General features: G+C 49.6%; 1 protein-coding gene across 1 annotated transcript; it reads left to right on the forward strand.

Moving 5' to 3' along the window:
- The first annotated feature begins 8,796 nt into the window (after positions 1 to 8,796).
- Golt1a (golgi transport 1A) lies at positions 8,797 to 20,323 on the forward strand. The gene is made up of 5 exons (XM_006993227.2): positions 8,797 to 8,921; positions 17,250 to 17,341; positions 18,438 to 18,616; positions 19,340 to 19,403; positions 20,012 to 20,323. The coding sequence occupies exons 1-5, from the start codon at positions 8,897 to 8,899 to the stop codon at positions 20,048 to 20,050; spliced, it is 399 nt and encodes a 132-aa protein (XP_006993289.1). The 5' UTR covers positions 8,797 to 8,896; the 3' UTR covers positions 20,051 to 20,323.
- Positions 20,324 to 20,412: the final 89 nt, after the last annotated feature.

Raw genomic sequence — 20,412 nt, forward strand, 5'->3', positions numbered from 1 at the left:
GATCTGAAATGACGTGTTCGGGAATTTTACAACACTCTGGCCAGCCTTTGATTCCTGATCTCCAACTCTGGCATTTTTGGCCCTCTTCCCAGCCTTGAGTCTCTTGCTATGAATGAACAGGGCCCAGACATAAGCCTAGGGCTAGGCACCCCTTCTAGGGAAAGTCCTGGCTACCCACATAGGGCCTTCCCAATTCACGCGTTACCTCCACCACCAAAAACCAAGAGGCTGCGATCAAATACTGCTACTGTCACTTTAAAGACTTCTGAGGGAGCAAGCTTGCAAGCAGCAGGTCTGCTCTCCTGCCTTTATGGAAGGCATGTTCTTGGAGGCAGGGCTACGACTGCAAGATGGAATCCTTTCCTTCCCCATTAGGCACCCTCCTCCTGGCAGCTCTTAAAACTAAGAAAAAAATACTATATATAAATATATATATATATACATATCTATTTATGCACATATTTGGGGCCAATTTGATTTGCTAGTGTTAGACAATAAACCATACAAGGAAATTTATGATCTCAGTGTCTTTATTTAGTATGAAAGTGACCTTAGACAAAGTTAAGGTTAGATGAACAGCGTCTCTGTTGGGACCACATGGCCATAGCATCCCCTGAGCATTCGTCTAGCCGATCATCGTCCCCTGGAGAAGGGGCGCCTGGCTGAGGTAGGTGAGAGCTTGCTCCCTCCTTTCGGTGGCAATCTTACTAGATTAGGTACTAAAGAACCCCAACGAGCTGTGCATTTGTATCTTGCAAGTTTGTATAAACCAACACCGGGAATAAAACGACTGGTTTGTACCTGTGGTGTGTGTGTGTGTCCTTCTCCTCGAGTCTGTCGGCCTTTGCTGCCCTGCCCTCAGGGTCTACAGATTACAGACTGGGAAAAGGAAGCAGGGCTGGGATGGGCACAACACCCGTGACAGCTCTTCCCTGTCACCCGCTCGCCTGCCCCTCTCAGCTTCACAGTAGAGTGCCTGTCTTCAGCCCGGAGCTGGGGTGGTGGCCGGCTAACCTCATCAGACTGAGGTTTGTGTAATGGAAGCGTCAGATGCTCCATGGGTGCTTTCCTTGGCCTGCCTCTGACGTGGGTGGTAGGATCATAGCAGAAAAAAAAAAGATCCCAACTTTTCTCAGTTGCCCTACAATGTTCTCTATGACTGTTTTAGGGCATGGAGGTGTGTGTGTGTGTGTGTGTGTGTGTGTGTGTGTGTGTGTGTGTGTGTGTGTGTGTGTGTGTTGGTGGGGATCAGAAAGAGGACCTCGGTTCTCTAAGCTAAGCCCTTTGGCATTTGCTGAGTGTGAAGGACTCTACTAGACCTCCTCCATTGGAAATCCTGAGTGAGGAGTGGCTCAAGAAGCCAGCTAAAGCTGGGCATGATGCGTACCTGTGATCCCAGCACATGGAAGCAGAGCTGGGAGGATAGAAAATTCCAGGCCAACCTGGACTACATAGAGAGGCCCTGTCTTCAAAACAAACCAACCAGGCAGTTACCTTTAAAGTTGTCACACCCTGTTCTCATCCCTGTAGCCTGAGTGGGGATGTTCTTTTTAACAGGCACTATAGGTGGGTGACATCCTCAGGGGAGCTGGTATTTATCTGTGAATCAGAAAGAGTTGGAACCAAACATGGGCGAAAGTAGATGCCTTTGGGCAGGTGAAGTAGCACACACAGAGTGTCACAGCACTTGGAAAACTGAGGCAGGGGGATCATGAGTCGGAGGTCAGCCTATATAGCAAGACCCTGTCTCCAGAACAAAACAAAACAATAAAACAAAAATTCGTGGAGCTGGAGATGATGGCTCAGTGGTTATAAACACTTGCTATTCTTGCAGAGGACCCAGGTTCAATTCCCGGCACCCACATGGTAGCTCACAATTGTCTGTAACTCCAGTTCCAAAGAATCCAATGCTCTTTTCCTTCTAGACTCCATGAGCACCAAGCATGCCTGCAGTGTTCACACATAGAAGCAAAATACACACTGAAATAAAAATAAATTTTAGCCGGGCGTTGGTGGCGCACGCCTTTAATCCCAGCACTCGGGAGGCAGAGCCAGGCGGATCTCTGTGAGTTCGAGGCCAGCCTGGGCTACCAAGTGAGCTCCAGGAAAGGCGCAAAGCTACACAGAGAAACCCTGTCTCGAAAAACAAAAAAAAAACAAAAAAAAAAAAAAAAGCAAAATAAAAAAAAATAAAAAAAAATAAATTAAAAAAAAAAAAAATAAAATAAATTTTAAACACAATTCAGGACAGGAGTGATAACTCCATAGTTTAAAAGTTGTTTTTCCAGAGGACCTGAGTTAGATTCCCAGCACCCACATCAGGTGGCTCACAAAGGCCTGTAACTCCACCTTCAGGGGATCTATTGCTCTCTTCTAGCCTCTGCAGGTACACACACACACACACACACACACACACACACACACACACACACTCACACACACTAAATCTTTTTTAAAAAATTCAGACTGAAAGGAAGACCCCTCTGAAGAGATGGGTGTGCGTAGGAGAGCTGGTCACTTTCTGGACCCTGAGCCTCCATCTGCAACCCCCATTAGGCCAGAGCCAGTGACAGGCACCTGCTGGGAACTCGGCACTCCTGAAGGTCCACCTAGTATCACTGGCTCCACAAACCAGAGCGGCCCCTCTCATGGGATGAAGATGCCCAGCAGTTTCCAGGGGCAGCCTCCCCCCTCCTGCTCAGATGAGCCCTCCACCCAAGGCAGGTTGGATGTGTAAAGAGGGGCAGTCAGGAAACGGAACAAAAGCCTCTGTAGCACGCCCTTTGCAGAGTGCTGCCCTGAAACTGTGCATAGGATTGCTTATTTCTTAGGTGTGGTGTGTCATGCAGGCTCCAGACCCTGTTAGCCCTTCCCCGACCCCTTGATCTCTCTAGACCAGAGCTTCTCAACCTCCCTAATGCTGTGACCCTTTAATACGGTTCCTCATGGTGTGGTGACCCCCCAACCGTAAAATTATTCCATTGCTACTTCATAGCTGTAATTTTGCCACTGTTATGAATTATAATGTAAATATCTGTGTTTTCTGATGGTCTTGTGAAAAGGGTCGGTCGATTTCCAAAAGGGTCACGACCCACATGTTGAGAACCACTGGTCTAGCTCTTCCGGTGTGGTGCAGTGCTGAGGTGGTCTTGGCACAAAGATCTGGACAGGTGACTGGATTCTGCAACCTTGGATCCTCATCTGACGACAGTGACTATTCCTAAGAAGTTCTTGAGGAAAAATGAAAAAAAAAAAAAGTGGATGAAAGGGCACTTTGAAAACTTGAATTCATTTATAGTCATGACAGAGTACAGTGGTGACATTGAGAATGTCCCTGAGCTACCTGCAGGGCATGATGACCGGACAGGTGAATGTCTAGCCTATGGCCTTTGGTGGAAGATGCGCTACCTGGCCAGCCTCAGGGTGGGGTTGGGGGGCTCTCTCCTGCTCAGTCATAGGTCTGTAGCCCCAGAGAGTAAGTCCATCACTGTTTTCCGGCGGTGGCTAGTGGAGAAGGCAGCCACAGGCTGAGGGACACCCTGGCCTTCTGTGGCCAGACCCTTCTAGGGTTTCCCTTGTGAAATGCCCTCCCCAGGAGGGTGGACTGTGGTCATCCAGCTCCAGAGTCTGGAAAATGGTGCCAGGGAAAGTGCATTTCAGAGTTCACTTGTCCCAGGTCCCCGGTGATCTGTGATGAGAATGATGACAGATAATATTCCTCGCTGATGTCTGATACCTTTGGGGAGCAGTTTAGAGCCACAATTTTTAGGTATAATAGTCTATTAATAGAAGACTAGTAATAGCAATAGTAATTAATATAACTATTAGAATATTAATAGCAATAACTCATTAAGTGCTTACTGTGGGACAGGTACCCACTATGCACAGGTATATGGCTACTCAGTAATGCTCATGATACCCCCAACGTGATAGGTACTATTCTTAGCCAAGAAACTGAGGCAAAGAAATTTTAAATAGAAAGATCTCATGACATTAGAGCTCACGGGTTTCAATGGCTGCCATACTCCCCCTAGTGGCTGTTTAGAAGATTTTTAAGAGAGCCTTGGGTTTTCTAAGGAATGGGTGGCAAAACTCTTGCTAGCTTTAAATTGCTGCGCTGCACAGAACAGACTTCCAAAACAAGACTTACCCCAGTTCCCCGCAAAGTGTATGCCCGGACCAAAACGCACTTCTTGTATAAGCTCACCCTATGTCAGTTCATCATACTACTGAAAAGTTTGTGTGAGGTTTTAAGCCTTTGAGAATAATTCCCTGAACAGCTCGGCAAGGTTATTATGAAGAATCTTAAGTGGAATATGACATAGTCTCAAAATTATCAAATAACCCATTCTGTGTATTGGCCGTACACGTATTATAACAGTTCAGGCAACTGAGGGTTCTTTCAAGGCTGTGTTGCTGAAGAGCGGAAAAAACCGGCTGCGAGCGTCTGCCAGAGGCGAGCCCAGCCCGAGGAATCACTAAGAGCTCCCTTAAACGGAGGTCTCATCGCAAAAGCTTTGGGAAATTATTTCAGGGGCTTGAGAAACCACTCAGTGGGTCAAAGTGCGTACTGCTCTTTCAGAGGACCCGGATTTGGTTCCTAGCACCCACATCAGTCAACTCACAATGCCAGCTCCACGGCATCCTGTTCCATGGGTACCTGCAGTCATGTGCACACATAGGCACACCCAAGGGCATACACTTAATTAAAAACAATCATGTAAAAAAAAAAAAAAGCCAGGCATGGTGGCACACTCTTTAATCCCAGCACTAGGAGGCAGAGGCTGAAGGACCTCTGTGAGTTCCAGGTCAACCTGGTCTACATATCAAGTTTGAGGACAGCCAGTGCTATATAGTAAGACCTTGTCTCAAAAAAAAAAAAAAAAAACCTACTTAAAAAATCATTTCGGGGTGGGGATTTAGCTCAGTGGTAGGCCCTGGGTTTGGTCCTCAGCTCCAAAAAAAAAAAAAAAAAAAGAAAAGAAAAGAAAAGAAATAAAAAAATCATTTCATTTCATGTTTTTGCCATTCTTTACATTTCCATTTATTTATTTTTTTTATTCATTTACTTATGTATTTATTGGTTTTGTTTTTTGGTGTTTGAAGGCATGGCTGTCCTGGGACACGTAACCCAGGCTGGCCTCAAACTCACAGAGACCCGCCTGCCTCTGCCTCCCGAGTGTTGGGATTAAAGGTGGACGCCACTGCCCGGCATTTCCCCTTAATTTTTAAATTTTATGTTGTGTGCAGAGGTCAGACAATTGTGTGGAGCCTGTTCTCGCCCTCCGCCTTCACGCAGGTTCCACAGCGCCATTGTCTGCAGAGCCATCTTTCCAGCCCTGATTCCCGAAATGTTTTAAGTGGTGTGTGAGTGTTGGTTTTCCTCTCTTTCTTCGACACTGGCCCCAGGCTCCACTTGTGATTACTGTTTCTCAGTCATTCATGGTTGACCGTTGATCTTTGGAAATGGAGATCCGGTGAAGCCATTTAAATCCACCGGGATGGCATTTCACGCCAGAGATGTGTCAGATCCCTCACAAGCCAATTGGCGTTGTGACGATGACCCCACACAGCCCACTTCCTGGCAGGCTCCACAGGCTTCTTCACCCTGCTTTGTCTCTGAGGTACCCCTCTTTTCCAGTCAGGGTCACTTCCCTGTTCCTCATGCTAGATATAAATGACCCGGGTTCTCTTATGATCCGACGTAGATATTTTGTGGGTTTCTTTGTTTGCAGGACTGGGGAATGGAATCTAGAGCCAGGAACCCAATCTAGAGTTCTGGGCATGTCAGGCGAGCATTCTCCCACTGTGTGATTCATAGATCTGGCTGTCCATAATTAATCTTTAAACTTTTATTATTTTATGGGTATGAGAGTCTTTTATGCGTGCATGTCTGTGGACCACGTATGTGCAGTGCACAGAAGCCTGAAAAGAATATTGGATCCCCTAGAATTGGGGTTACAGACAGTTGTAGGTCACCATGTGAGTGTTGGGAATTGAACCCAGTTCCTCAGGAAGAGCAGTCAGTGCTCTTAACTGCTGAGCCATCTCTCCAGTCCTGGATCCAGCCCTTTAAATATATATATATGTATATTTTGGGATTATAATTACATCATCCCCACCCCACCTTCCCTCCCTCCAAATACTCCCATGATCCTCTCCTTGCTCTTTTTCAAATTCATGATCTCTTTTTTCAATAACTGTTGCTGTACACACACACACACACACACACACACACACACACACACACACACACACACACACACACGTTACCTGTATATTTCAGGGCTGACCATTTGGTACTGAGTAACCAGTCGGTGTGCTCTTCCCTGGCAGATTCTGTCTCCCATTCTCAGCATCCCTTAGTTGCCTGTAGTTCTTGGTGTGGGGCTGAGGCCTCCTGGCCTTTCCCCTCCATCCATGTTAGCATGTCTATTGATGTTGTCCTCGTTCAGCTCATTTGGGGGCAGTGATGTTGGTGAGACTTTACGGGTGTAGCTTCTGACATTCCTAGGAGACATAATCGTAGCAAACTCTCTTACACCACCACCACCACCCTCCCCAACTCCAAAATGTTCTCTGAGCCTTAAGGTTTGAGAGTTGTGTTGTAGATGTATCCACTGGGACTGGACTCCACAACTCTGCATTTGATTGGTTGTGGCTTTCCGCAACGGTCCCCATCTGTTGCAAAGAGAAGTTTCCTTGATGCAGAGTGAAGACTACACTTCCCAGGCTAGACCCTGGAGAAGGATTCTTTTCAATTATTTTATTTTGAGACGTGGTCTCATTTAACTGTTAAGGCTGACCTCGAACTCTGACCCCGGGAGGCCTTGAACATGTGATCCTCTTGCCTCAGCCTACAGAGTAGCTGGAGTGACAGGTCTGCATGGGTCCTAGTATCAGGTTTCAGTTTCGTGCCTACTCTCCACTATTGGGGGTGGTAGGTTGGAGAAAGAATCTTTTTTTTTTTGGTTTTTCAAGACAGGGTTTTGGAGAAAGAATCTTAACAGATAGTAGAGGTTGACCCCACACTCACTGTGTAGCCCAGGCTGGCCTCAAATTTGAGCTCCTCCCGCCTCAGTCTCCTGATGTTAGAATAAGATTACAGACCTGTGCCACCATGCTTTACCTGTTTACTTATGTACATGAGGGTTTTCCTTTCTGTATAAAATGACTTAAGGTTATTTGTTATTTGTATTTGAGAAAAGGTCCCACGAAGTAGTCTTGACTAGTCTGTCACTCACTGTGTAGACCAGGCTAGACTCCAATCCAAAGAGATTAACCTACCTCTGCCTCCTGAGTGATGGAATTAAAGGTGGGTACCACCACACCCAGCTTGACCTCTGTTTTCTATTTCTTTTAAATTCAGACACTTGTTATGCATAGTACAAGTGTCTGCCTGTTCATGGGCATCGTGTTCTATTTTTTTTTATTTTATGTATTTATTTAGTGTGTCTATCTTTCTATGTCTGTCTCTGTCACAAGGAATTACAGGCAGTTGCCAGCAGTCTCACATGGGTGCTGAGAACTGAACCTGGGTCCTCTGGAAGAGCAGGAAATGTTCTTAACCACTGAGCCATCTCTCCAGTCCCACATGCATCTCCTTGAAGGCCTTGTCTGAGCTTTTGTATACAGAGAGACACCATGTCTCACAAATGATTCTTGTGTTCCTTTCTAGTGTGGCTTTGAGTTCTCAGATGGTATTTGGATATCGGTCATGCCATCTGAGAGTTTCATGTTGAGATAGGGGGCACATTATAAAGGGGAGCTCATCACAGTTCCCTTTAAAATGGGGCAAAGGTTATCAGAAACCATCTGCCTCTTCTCTTGTTTTAAAATGTATCTTACGTGTATAAGCGTTTGTCTGTCTGTCTGTCTGTGTACTGCATGCATACCTGGTACCTGCTGAGGCCAGAATAGAGACTTGGATCCCCTGGATTACAGAAGGCTGTGAGTCACCATGTAGATGCTGGGAACCAAACTTGGGTCCCTTAACTGCTGAGCTAGCCTTGAGGCTCCCATCTGCCTCTTCTTCAGGTTCACAGAGCAAGGAAGGATGCACCCATGTTTACCCAGCTGCAGAGTGGATTGACACAGGTTCCCTAACTGTCCAGTCTTCTCCTAAGACCAGGTCTCCACCAGCTCAACCTCGCCATCCCTCTGGGCTCTGTTGGGGAAAGGAAGTTTGAGTCTCTGCTGCCCAACTCCGTGCGGCACCTGTACCCTTGCTGTAGAAACCTGACTCTCCTTAGCTATGCTATAGGCTTTACTTAGATGAGTCTGGGCCCTTAGCATTTCTCATATGTACTAGCACAAAGCCAAAACACAAAACAAACAAACAGACAGACAAACAAAAAACAAAGCAAAGCAAAAAAACAAAACTAAACAAACAAAAAAACAATGACTAGCATGTTTTCAAAGAGAGGGGCCAGGTTGGGTGTGGTGGCGCATGGCTTTAATCTTAGCACTAGGGAGGCCGAGGCAAGTAGATCTCTATGAATTTAAGGCCAGCCTGGTCTCCATAGTGAGTTCCAGACTAGCGAGTAGAGACCCTGTCTGAAAAAAGCAAAAGGTCGGAGAGCCGTTCCAATTCTTCTCATACTCTCTACCAAAACCAGTGAGAAAATCCAGGCATGCCCAGACCCTTGTCTTTCCATATCCAGTCCAAGCTGTTCAGAGAAGGTGGGCCAGAAAGGGCCTTAGGAGCGTTAGTTCCCAACAGGCCTGTATCTTTAAGTAGCCATTTGCGTGGGGAACGTGGAAAGACAGAGTTAATGATTTACCAGAGGTTCCTTCACTGTTGCCAAGGGTCAGCTTCCCGGGAACATGCCCAGGATCGGTCCTCTGGGCTCGCCACCAGCCAGCTGACCAGGAAGGCCCCCCAGTGGACTGAAGCATGATCTCCATCACCGAGTGGCAGAGTAAGGGGAGTGGCTGGGGGGTGGGGGTGGGGGGAGGCACATGTGGGGCTATAGAGGGGGGTCCCTGCTAGGGTGAGTGAACATGCGCTCTTCCCAACCGGGGCTCTTCCGCTGGGATCTGCAGATGTGACCTCTGGAACCAGCAGTTGGAAGCTGCTGTATTGGCATCCTCAAAGGATCTGAGTCGGGGCGAGTGTGACCTCTGCCTTGCAGAGGGTGGGGCCAGCCCAGGCACTCAGGCCGTCCGAAGGAAGTCCACGAGGCAGGCTGAGGTCCTCTCACCCATAGTTCTGAAAAACTAGGGTGCCTCTGCCCTAGTTCAGACATCTCCCCAAACCCTCAAGGTCTCCTGTGGCCCTGGGTCTGTAGCCTCACTCCAAACATCCCTACTTCTTCTTTGGGGGCGTAGGGAAGACAGCAGCCCACTGCCTGGGAAGAGTGGGTCAGCTATGGGGAGGGAGGGCTGTAGGCTTCACTGGGTGAGTGGCTTAGCCTCTGAGCCAACTTTCTCCTCAGGGAGCCTATGGTAACTCTCCACTGTATGCCAAGCCCTGTGCCAACACAGAACACAATCCGAAGAGTAAGACAGGCATGCCTCCTGGGCGGGGCAAGTCAGAGGGTGGTAAGAGCCCCCTCCCATCCTAAAGCAAAAATAAAGGGGCCACGAGCTTGAAGAGCGTGTGCGTGTGTGTGTGTGTGTGTGTGTGTGTGTGTGTGTGTGTGTGTGTGTGAACAAAGAGGCTGGTGTGGCTGGAACATCAGAGGTGGAAAGGAGAGCTTGCGTAAGGGAAGGCCCCGAAAGACAGCCCATGGTGGACCACTGTATAGATGGGAAAGTTTGGAGGGTGCTGTATGTGAGAGGTGTGACCTCTTTGCATTTTAAAAGCTCACTCTGGCTGCTGGAATTCTCAAGAATAGACTGTAGAGGGCAGGGTAGCAATGAAGAGGCCTTTCTGAGGTGAGAGGAGGCAGGAGATGAGGGCAATGCAGAGATGGGAAGTGGTCCTGTGTGACTGTTTGGAGGAATTTACTGGAAGATAGGATGTGAGATATGAAGGGATGAAGAGTCAAGAATATCTCCCTGGTACCTGGGGAGTGGATTGGAAAGTGGATATGGAAATAGGAAGCAGGAGCCAGATTTGCATAGGCTGGGTATGTTTGTCTCAGACATCCGGGTTAGACCTCAGGCAGAGTAGAGGGTATAGGTCTGAACTTGAAGAGAGAGACTTGTCCAGAAAGAGAAATCTGGGAGTCAACAACATGTATATAGCTGGTGTTTAAGCCACGGGAGTCCCCGGATCCCTGGAGCTCAGCCTCTCAGCCTTTCCACTCCCTGAGTGTTTGGGCCCAGACGATACTGTCGTGGAAACTGTCCTGGGCACTATGGAATTTTAGCAGTACCTCTGGCCACCCACCAGGTGACAGTAGCCAACCCTCCACTACCTTGTGACCATCACAGTATCTCCACATCATACCACACCTCCTCAAAACTGCCCCCTTTCCACGGATTCCTGAACCTACTGGCATGCTGACATGTTATTAAGCTCATCAGCCTTCAAGTGTGATAATACGCTCTTACTGGCTGTGACAAGTCCTGTGAAGAACGATGCTTAGTCCTGTGAGAGGGGGAAATGACAGAACCAGATTGATGCCAGAGCACAGAGGCTGGGACAGGCTTCCCCGAGGAGTTGGCATTTAAAACCATGAGGAGAGTGTTCCACACAAAGGAACCTCATACACAAAGGTCCTGGGGCAGGAAAGTATGGCCATCATAGAAAGTCAAAGGCTGTAAGAGGAGCGTGGTGGGTTCGAGAGAAAGCAGAAGGAGAAGTTTGAGCTCCCCCTCCCCCCACAGGACCTATAATGGACCCATAGAAAAGGGTCCCTGATTCATTCCAAGTGAGTGGAATGACCAGGATGCTATGTGGTCAGCTGGTCCGTTTTCAATCCTTGAGCACCGTATGGAAGAGGGTTGGCGATGGGAGTCGTGAAAAGCAGGAAACGAGACTAATGGAGGCTGTGCAGGGGGCGGGGCGGGGGGAGGGGGAGAGGGGTGTCCAGGAGAGAGAAGAGGGTGGCTAGCTAGGCGTGGCAGGAGGGAGAAGCGTGGCCGTTCTGGGATGCTTCTGGAAGCAGCTGCCTGAGACTTACACGTGGATCACACAGGAGGGTGGCAGTCGCCTCAGCTGGCTTGGCAGACAGTGGAGCCGCTCTCACAGGAGGGGCAGGATAAAGAAAGGGAGGCTGATCACAGCTTGGGACCCGCGCGCGGCACGCGGAGTGCCAGAGAGAAAAGCAAGCCAACAGCCAAGCAAGCAGTGGGCTCGCGTGAGTCCTGGGCGAGAGAGATAAATGCAGACATTGTCGGCACACAGGCAGCGTTTAAAAACACTGGAAGGCGCTTGAACACAGAGCGGGGAGAGACAGGAGCTGGGCCCAAACCCTGAGGGAGCCAAATCATGAAAGAAAGAAAGGAGGTGCTGGTGGGGGTGGGGCACTGGAAGGGGGAGACCACTAGCCAGCCGGCAGAAAATCAGAAAGAATCCTGGGAGTCAGGAGAGGAGATTTCAACCTCTGTGAACCTGCTGTCACAGGACTGACACCTGCTTGGAGATTTGGTTATTAATGGCCAAAGCAAGAACACTTTGTGCAAAAATGGCCAATGTCCCGTTTCAGGGTCTCCACTGGATTCAAGGCCTGGGCGGGCAGCACACCCCCTCAGGGTTCAGTTTGGCTTGTGACGTGGAGTTAACCGCAGCCCCTTCACAGGGGGTTATGTCAAGTTGAGATGTGGCCTGTGCCCCGTGTGGCATGAGCGTCTATTGTCAGCTCCCCTTCTTCCTCCCCAACGGTCCTGTCTGAAAGTCACTTGACAGAACAGGAAGGGGTACACAAAGTGGGGTGCGAGAGCCCCAGCCTGTGGGCAGAGCGGGTAGCCAGGATGGGGTGAGGAGGGTGTTCCCATGGGGTAGAGGCAGGGCTCTTATACAGGAGGGCCCACTGTATCACCTGAAGAGTAAAGGTACTTCGTTGTCGGTGGTAATCAGGCTAGAAGCAGATTCACCCCCAAGCTGCCGTAAGTGTACACGGTAACATCTGGCCGGTGGTTCTGCCAGTGAACTCTTGCCATGAGAAAGTCTTAGACATGCCCTATGAAGGGACCACCTACAAAATAACTGGCCTGCATCTTCCAAAGATCAAGGTCATGTATCAGTTGTGGACGCATTCCAGACAGGCACACATCTTTAAAGATGGCGCAGGCTGATGAGCGGTGTTCTTTTCCTATGAACGTTGTTATGGGCATGCACGGGTAAAGTGGGGGGGTCTGAGGGCTAGACAATAGAAGCACATGTGTTCGTCTTCTGTTCTGACATCTGTATCTTGTCTGTCTGAAGGGGAGGGAAGGACACTCCTAATAGCTCAGGGGTGACACCTACTTGCAAGGTACGTAAGGACCCAAGAGTCTTAATAGAGTACTTAGAAATTTTGGTACATTCGGATTGTAAAAAGGAAAGGACCACAGCTGCCTCACACTTGCAGCCCTAGCTATTTGGAAGGCTGAGGCAGGACGATCACAGGAATTGGAGAAGAAGGATGAGGAATTTGAGAAACAATTGATCGATTACTCCTTACACATGCATGGGCCAAAGAGACCTATCCAGCTGCCCCAGGAGACAATGCCCTGTAGGAAAAAAAAAAAAAGACATTGGAGCTGGCTTTGCCTGACGCATTCTGAAAAGCTGTGCCTTGGTCACCTGGCTTTGGCCTGTCCCCAAGGGCTGCAGGCTGGGGGCTCCTTCTGGCAACAGTTTGGGAACTTCGGGACCTAAGGACCTGAGGCTGGAGAGCTGGGACTCAGACTGGACATGACACTCGACGTAGAGAGGCCCCAAACTGGACAGTCTGAAGCCAGGGGAGGTCTCTGCCCTTGCTCTGCGGTGCCCTGGAGCCAGGCCGTCCTCAAGAGCTTGCCTCACTCCCTGCTTGCTGTTTTGTTACGTGTGCAGCAGGGGGCGCACTACAACCTGTCTGGATCACGCACCTGCGAGCGCGTCTGTCATGCCCGTGTATCTGTCTGTAAGACATGCCCACCCAAACGCACTGCCTTCTCTGCATGGCTGCTATCCTGAAAGGGACTTCAGATGCAAGCCCCCCTCCCCAGATTCGACTGAATCACTGAACTATAGTAGGAGCAAAAGATGGGGGACGTTTTGAAGCCGTGTGTGAGAAACACAATTCCTGACATGTGTGTATGAGCTTGTGTGTGAAGCTGAATGCCAGAAGCAACTAAATGTGGCCTATTTAACAAGGCTGATCCCAACAGAGGAAAATTCTGGAACTGCGCCAACCTGTGAAGAAGAACACAGAACAAACCTGAGCATGGCACAAATCACTGTTAGAGAAGTCTGATTTAAAAAAAAAAAAATGAGCTGCACTCAGCGGGAGACACCTGTAATCCCAGCACTGGGGAGGCTGAGGCAGGGGGCCATTCCTGGGCTACAAAGTAACAATAATCTCAAAAACTCCTAAGTAATTGTAATGCATTTATCAAAAGATGCGGAGAGTGGTTGGTTGGTTGGTTTGGTTTTTTTGAAACAAAGTTTCACTCTATAGCTCAGACTGATCTCAGACCTGCATACCTCTCCGGCTTTGCCTCCTAAGGCTGGGATTGCAGCATGGGCCACCACACTGAACATTGTGTCAACATTTCACCCTGTAGCCCAAGCTGATCTCGAACTCACAACTCTCCTGCCTCAGCCTCCTGAGGTGCAGGCACACACCACTGAGCAGGGCATGAATTCTCATCTGGCTGTGCCTGTGGGTCACTTTGGATTCTTCCAATCTCAGGACCTTTGCCACAAGGAGTGTCCTCATATTGGTTCTCAGAATCTTGATAGGGACCCAAAATGGTCCTGGGTGCCTCTAATGCCATCAGCACACATCTTCGGGCTCACTCAGGGGAGAGGAGAGGGCCACTGCTGTGGCTGTTAGTGTAATCAATCCCATCACTCCTGGCCTCAGCTTCCATGAGGACCACTCCACGTCTAAAAGCCTCTCATGGCCTCCTGACTCAAGTTCCTGTTTCTCTAAGAAAGCAAGCAGCAGTGAATCACTGTCAGAGTGTGTAGACCAGAGAGCCAGGCTCTGCTGTCCTTCCCAGAAAGACATACAAAGCAAATCTGAGAAACTTAGGTTTTGTTTTTTTTTTTAAAGATTTATTTATTTATTATGTATAGTGTTCTGTTTGCATGTATCCCTGCAGGCCAGAAGAGGGAGCCAGATCTCATTACAGATGGCTGTGAGCCACCATGTGGGTGCTGGGAATTGAACTCAGAACTTCTGGAAGAACAGCCAGTGTTCTTAACCTCTGAGCCATCTCTCCAGCACCAAAACTTAAGTTTTTTGCAAGACAAACAGACAAACAAACCCGAGTTCATTCTTAAAGGTGCACAGGATGGGCATACAGATATTTTAACAGTACAAAACAAATAGCAAAACCATGTTCATATCATGTCTCCACGTAGAGGGAAGGGTGTCTTATGAGACTGGAGTCATGATGCATATTTTTCTGGCCAGTGTAAGGAGATAGCAGACTTTTGTTGTTGTTATCGTTGTTACTGTTTTCAGGCAGAGTCTCTCTGTGTAGCCCTGGCTGTTCTGGAACTCCCTCTGTAGACCAGACTGTAATCCACAGAGATCTGCCTGCCTCTGCCTCCTGAGTGCTGGGATTAAAGGAGTGCGCTACCATCACCCAGCTGATAACATATTTGTATAACATTACATGTAATATTTTATAACAAGTACACGAACTTAAAGCATGCCTTCCCAGTTATGCAGAAGGCTGAAATGGGAAGATTGCAAGTTCAAGGCCAACCTAGGCTACGGACCATGACCCTGATTTGGGGAGCAAGTTGGATGCAGCACTAGCATAGAACACTTGTCTATCGAATGGAGTACAGCCCTGGATTCCACTCTCGCTACTGCAACAGATCCCAAGCATCTTTATCATTCACAAGAAAGAAACGTGGTACAGCCTTCCACAATGCTTCCATCTGCAAAGTTGTAGTGGGTGGATACCTTATCTCCTAGGGTAGAAACATCATACAGTGTGGAAACAGACACAGCAATTCTATGGCCCCAAGGGCATTGCATTCTGCCGAGCTGTCCCAGGTGCTAAGAAGTTTAATTTGGGCAGCACCACTGGGCACGGAAGGAGGCAATCAGTCCAGACATATCATGAAGGCCTGTCAGAAGCCCGAGATCCCACCTCAGAAAACAAACAAACAACCACAGTGTGATACGAGATTGTGAGCATGGCTGCTATCAAAAACATTAAAACTGGGGTTGGAGAGATGGCTCAGCAGTTAAGAGTGTTCACTGCTCTTCCAGGGGACCCATGTCCCAGCCCCTATACCAGGAGGCTCATAACTGCCTGGGACTCCAGCTCCAGGGTACCTGACAGCCTCTTCTGGCCTCTGCAGGCACCCACACACAACATGCAAACACACAACACACAGACACACATACGTACACATAAATGAAAATAAAACTAAAAATATTTTTTAAATCGAGTTTTGCCAAGGATGTGGGATGTCTTGTGCCCTGGGGACAGGAAAGAGAAAGGAACGAGCCACTCTGGAAAATAGCTCTGTAGCTTCTCAAATGTCAGCAAGAGAAATTAGCATGTGGCTCAGAAACCCCACTTCTGGATATAAACCAAAATAGCTGAAAGCAGGATATTTTTGTTTGTTTGTTTGTTTGTTTGTTTGTTTGTTGAGATGGGTGCTCTCTAGCCCACCATGATCTCAAATAGACAAGGATGACATGGACTCACAATCCTCCTGCCTCCACCTCCCAAATGCTGGGATATTACAGACCTGCATTGACATGCTCAGCTTTGAAACCAGGATATCAAAGAGGTGTGTGTGTGTGTGTGTGTTTTTAATGGCACTTCAAACAGAAGTAACTTTTTTTTTTTTTTTTTTTTTTTTTTGGTTTTTCGAGACAGGGTTTCTCTGTGTAGCTTTGCGCCTTTCCTGGAACTCACTTGGTAGCCCAGACTGGCCTTGAACTCACAGAGATCCGCCTGGCTCTGCCTCCTGAGTGCCGGGATTAAAGGCGTGCGCCACCACTGCCTGGCCTCAGAAGTAACTTTTTCATGTTTTATTTTTTTTATTTTTATTTTACGTCCATTGGTTTTTCTGCCTGTCTGCATATCTGTGTGAAGGTGTCAGATCCCCTGGAACTGGAGTTACAGACAGTTATGAGCTGCCAAGTGGGTGCTGAGAGTTGAACCCGAGTCCTCTGGAAGAGCAGGAAGTGTTCTTAATCTCTGAGCCATCTCTCCAGTCCAAATTTTTAATTTAGCCTTTAAAAAAAAAAAAAAAGGTAGCTGGGCGGTGGTGACGCACGCCTTTAATCCCAGCACTCGGGAGGCAGAGCCAGGCGGATCGCTCTGAGTTCGAGGCCAGCCTGGGCTACCAAGTGAGCTCCAGGAAAGGCACAAAACTACACAGAGAAACCCTGTCTCGAAAAACCAAAAAAAAAAAAAAAAAAAAAGGCAGTATGATGAATGGTCGTTTGTTGTCTATCACAGTGGCAGAGAGTCAAATTCACATTTCCATATGAGATGAGACGGACTTCAGACCAAACAACCACGTGTCCTGTCCATTGTTTCTGAAGAGAATGGTCAGAAGCACACACCACAGGCCAGAGTACAGCCCTTGACTAATCAGATGCCCTGGGTGCCCCACACTTCCGCCTGCTGCTCTTTGGTTTTGTTAATTCCCCTGCTCTTCGAGGACACCCACAGGACATTGCTAATGGGTAGGGACACTGTTAGTGGCGGTCAACCCTGGCAGCCAATGACTCCACTGAGTTGAAGTTAGAGGAGACTAGGGACTGAGGGGGGGACCTAGCCCCTCCCCCCCTTGCAGGATAGGTGAGCATCTTCCTAACTGATGGCTTCTATTTTCCCAGTCACTTGGGGCAGGTCAGCACTGAGGGCTGAGGAGAGAGGAGAGGACACAGAGGAATCCAGGAGCCAGCCAGGGCCTGGAGCTCACAGTCCTGAGCTTTCAGTCACTTCTCTCTCCTCGCTGGGTACGGACCAGGAGCTCTCAGCCGTACGAAAGAATAGGCAGGTTATTGAGTTCTGTCGGGGGGTCAGTCCTGAGAACAACATGCTGCAGGCCCAGGGAGAAGCTGCATTGACAAAATGTGAGGGTAATGCTTCCCAGGAGCCCAACAGCTCCTGCCCATCTATCTTCCTCCCCCTGAGAGCCTACACAGAACGCCTGACCCATGAGCTCGCCTTGCCTCTTGCAGAGATTGGTGTGGGCATCACCGGCTTCGGCGTCTTCTTCATCCTCTTCGGGATACTCCTGTACTTCGACTCCGTGCTCCTGGCTTTCGGCAATGTGAGTCCCCAGGCACTAGGTACCGCTCCTGGATGGCCAGGAGGGTCAGCCCCAAGTTCATTCAGATCATAGCTGTTCAGGGGGAATGAGGACTTGGTGTGGGTGTGGACGACACCAGGGTCTGTGGAAACGGAGAACCTGAAATGATTACACCAAGCTCTAGGTGAGGTCCTGGTGTTCCGGTGATGAATTAGACCCTGTCCCCACCCCTGAATCCCTGCATTTAGGGACAAGGGTGTAACCCGCGCCTCCAGGCCAGCAGAAGCTGTGGGAAAAGCCAGAGTAAGGTGAATGCTTCATTATGAATCAAGGACTGAGAGGAAGGAGTGGACCAAAGACAGCTGGGAAGGAAATGGAGTGGTTGGGACGTTGAAAGAAAAGGCATGGTGGAGGTGTGGGGGGGCATGGAACTACTAGAAGGAAGAGTTCAATTCTGTGGGAGCCTGGGCCCCATAAAGTGACCCCTAGGAACCATGTTGAAGGCTCTGGCAGAACCACACAGGGGCCACCTTTCAGGGACTTTGGGTACCAACATCTTGTCTGTAAAAGGGGAGGATCTCACTCCACAGCAGCCTCCCCAGGAGTCTATATAAGGAGCTTGGAGCTGAGGAACTGGGTGGGAAGCGAAAGGCCTTCAAGTCCATCCCTCTGCCTCAGGAAATTTCTATTCTCTACTAGATAGAGTCATTTCCAGCTCTGGGATTCTACCCCACTGCTGGGACACACACGGACACACACACGGAAACACACACATCGTGACACACACACACACACGGAGACACACACACACTGTGACACACACACTGAGACACACACCAACACACACACAACACACCAACACACACACACACACCAAGACACACATACACACACCATAAAACACATACACCATAAAACATACACACACACCAAGACACATGCACACACACCAAGACACACACACACACACACACACACACACACACACACCATAAAACACACACACACACCAAGACACACACACACACACACACACACACACCGTAAAACACACACCGAGCCCCAGGGATGGGGTGGAACTTGCTCTCTCTGTCCTCACTCTCCCCTGGGCCTGCAGCTGCTGTTCCTGACCGGCCTCTCCCTCATCATCGGCCTGAGGAGGACGTTTTCCTTCTTCTTTCAACGACACAAGCTCAAGGGGACCAGTTTCTTCCTGGGGGGTGTAGCCATCGTCTTGCTACGCTGGCCGCTGCTGGGCATGCTCCTGGAGGCCTACGGATTTGTTAGCCTCTTCAAGTGAGTACCATCTCCCTCAACCTCGGTCCACTGGGGTTTAGGGAGAAATGGCCTGGCCAAGATTCAAACCTCGAATCTCCTTACTCATCCAGGACACTAGGGGTTCACTTCCCAGCCTGGCTGCCTCCAGGCTGTGTGAAGGATCAGGCATCCATCCCGTCAGGCCTGGCCAGCTTGAAAAGCGAAGGAAGCCTCAGCGGCGGCAGGAGGATGCTGAGACACAAGGCTGTGCCCACATGAACACAATCTCCAGCCGCCATCCATGCCAGGGGCTCAGCCACCAGTGTAGATGTTCCCCACCCCATCTAGCAAAGAAGAGAGGGCATCAGGCCAGGATAAATAATCATGAGAGGAACTCACAAAAATGTGTGCCCTTTGAGCTTGGCTGTATGTGAGGCCCTATGACGTAGGTACCAATACTGCTCAGCACATTTGAAAACTGGCCGTGGGTTCAGAGAAGTGAGGGATTTGTTCAGAGCGTACAGTGTTGGTGAGAGGCAGAGCCACGATGGGACTGTAAGACCCCTGAGCTCAGCCCGTGGTTCTCGGTCACTTTTCTCTGCTGCTTCTTTAACAGACCCCAGGACATGTCTGTCCCCAGGGCCCAGGGGCTGCTCTCCCGGGAGCCAAAGCCTGAGCCTCTGAGTAGGGGATGTCAGCCTTATTACCTTCCTCCTCCCCTCCTGGGCCACCACTGACCCCGGTCCTCTCTTCCATTCCTAGGGGCTTTTTCCCTGTGGCCTTTGGATTCCTGGGCAGTGTTTCTAACATCCCCTTCCTGAGCACCGTGAGTAGATGGAGTCTGGGCTTGGCAGTGGTGTCTGGGCTGGGAGAGGGCACAGAACGGGTTAAAGTGGTCTCCTAAGTGCAGCAGATCTCCCCTCCCCCCTCTAGCCCCCCCATACCCTCTGAGACACACCCACCCCAGGTTCACTCCCCTCCCTCCCTGCTCCTTCTCCACTTGATAAGATCCAAAGCGAGGGCCCTGTAGGCTGGAGTGGCTAAGGTGTGGGTGGGGAGGAGGCAGTCATGAACAGCTCCCCAGCCCAAGAAATGAAAACTCTAGGTGACCCAGACACCATGTGCTTCTGGGACACGTGATTAAGTCTGGGCCACGGGCATGTACGACAGCTGGTGACATCAGATAAAGCGGGGAGTGGAGCCTGTTCTGGGCCCACACCTGCCTCTGAAGTCCCTGACAGATGCACACTGAGACACCCAGGAAGGGGGCCAGAACCCCACATCTTGCAGCGCCTGCCAGCTGGGCACACCCTACTGCCCGTCACCACATGCAGTGCAGCATAGCCCCGAATCTCAAGGCCAGCTGGGTAATAGCCTGGATATTGAGTCCGCTTCCCACTCTTTGTCTGGAATAATGATTCTTGGCTCCCACAGCTGTCGCAGAAATTTCAAGGCTCCAGCTCCATGGTCTGAACCGTCGAGATGCGCTCCTTGAACTTGGATGGTTGGTGGAGGGGCTGGAAGGGGAATGGGGGTATTCCTCATGAGCCCCCCCCTCCCCAGCACTGACTTACTTCTCATCACACTCGGGAAGATGGAGCGGACTGACTGATCTTAACCCCCCAAGTTATGTCAAGACGCTGCCAGGAGTACAGATCCTGACCCTGGCACCCAGCGGAGGCTGGAAGCAACTTTCCCAACCTGAATTTATACAGGGGAGTGAAGATTAAATCCTCAAGCTGTGAATGTGTCTGAGATTTGGGGTTGATGTCTCCAGTCCAGGGTATCCAGCCCAGCCCCAGGTTGGACTTGCAATCACTTCCCACCCTGACACT

Source organism: Peromyscus maniculatus, chromosome 11 (genome assembly GCF_049852395.1).
Source record: "Peromyscus maniculatus bairdii isolate BWxNUB_F1_BW_parent chromosome 11, HU_Pman_BW_mat_3.1, whole genome shotgun sequence".
NCBI lineage: Eukaryota > Metazoa > Chordata > Mammalia > Rodentia > Cricetidae > Peromyscus > Peromyscus maniculatus.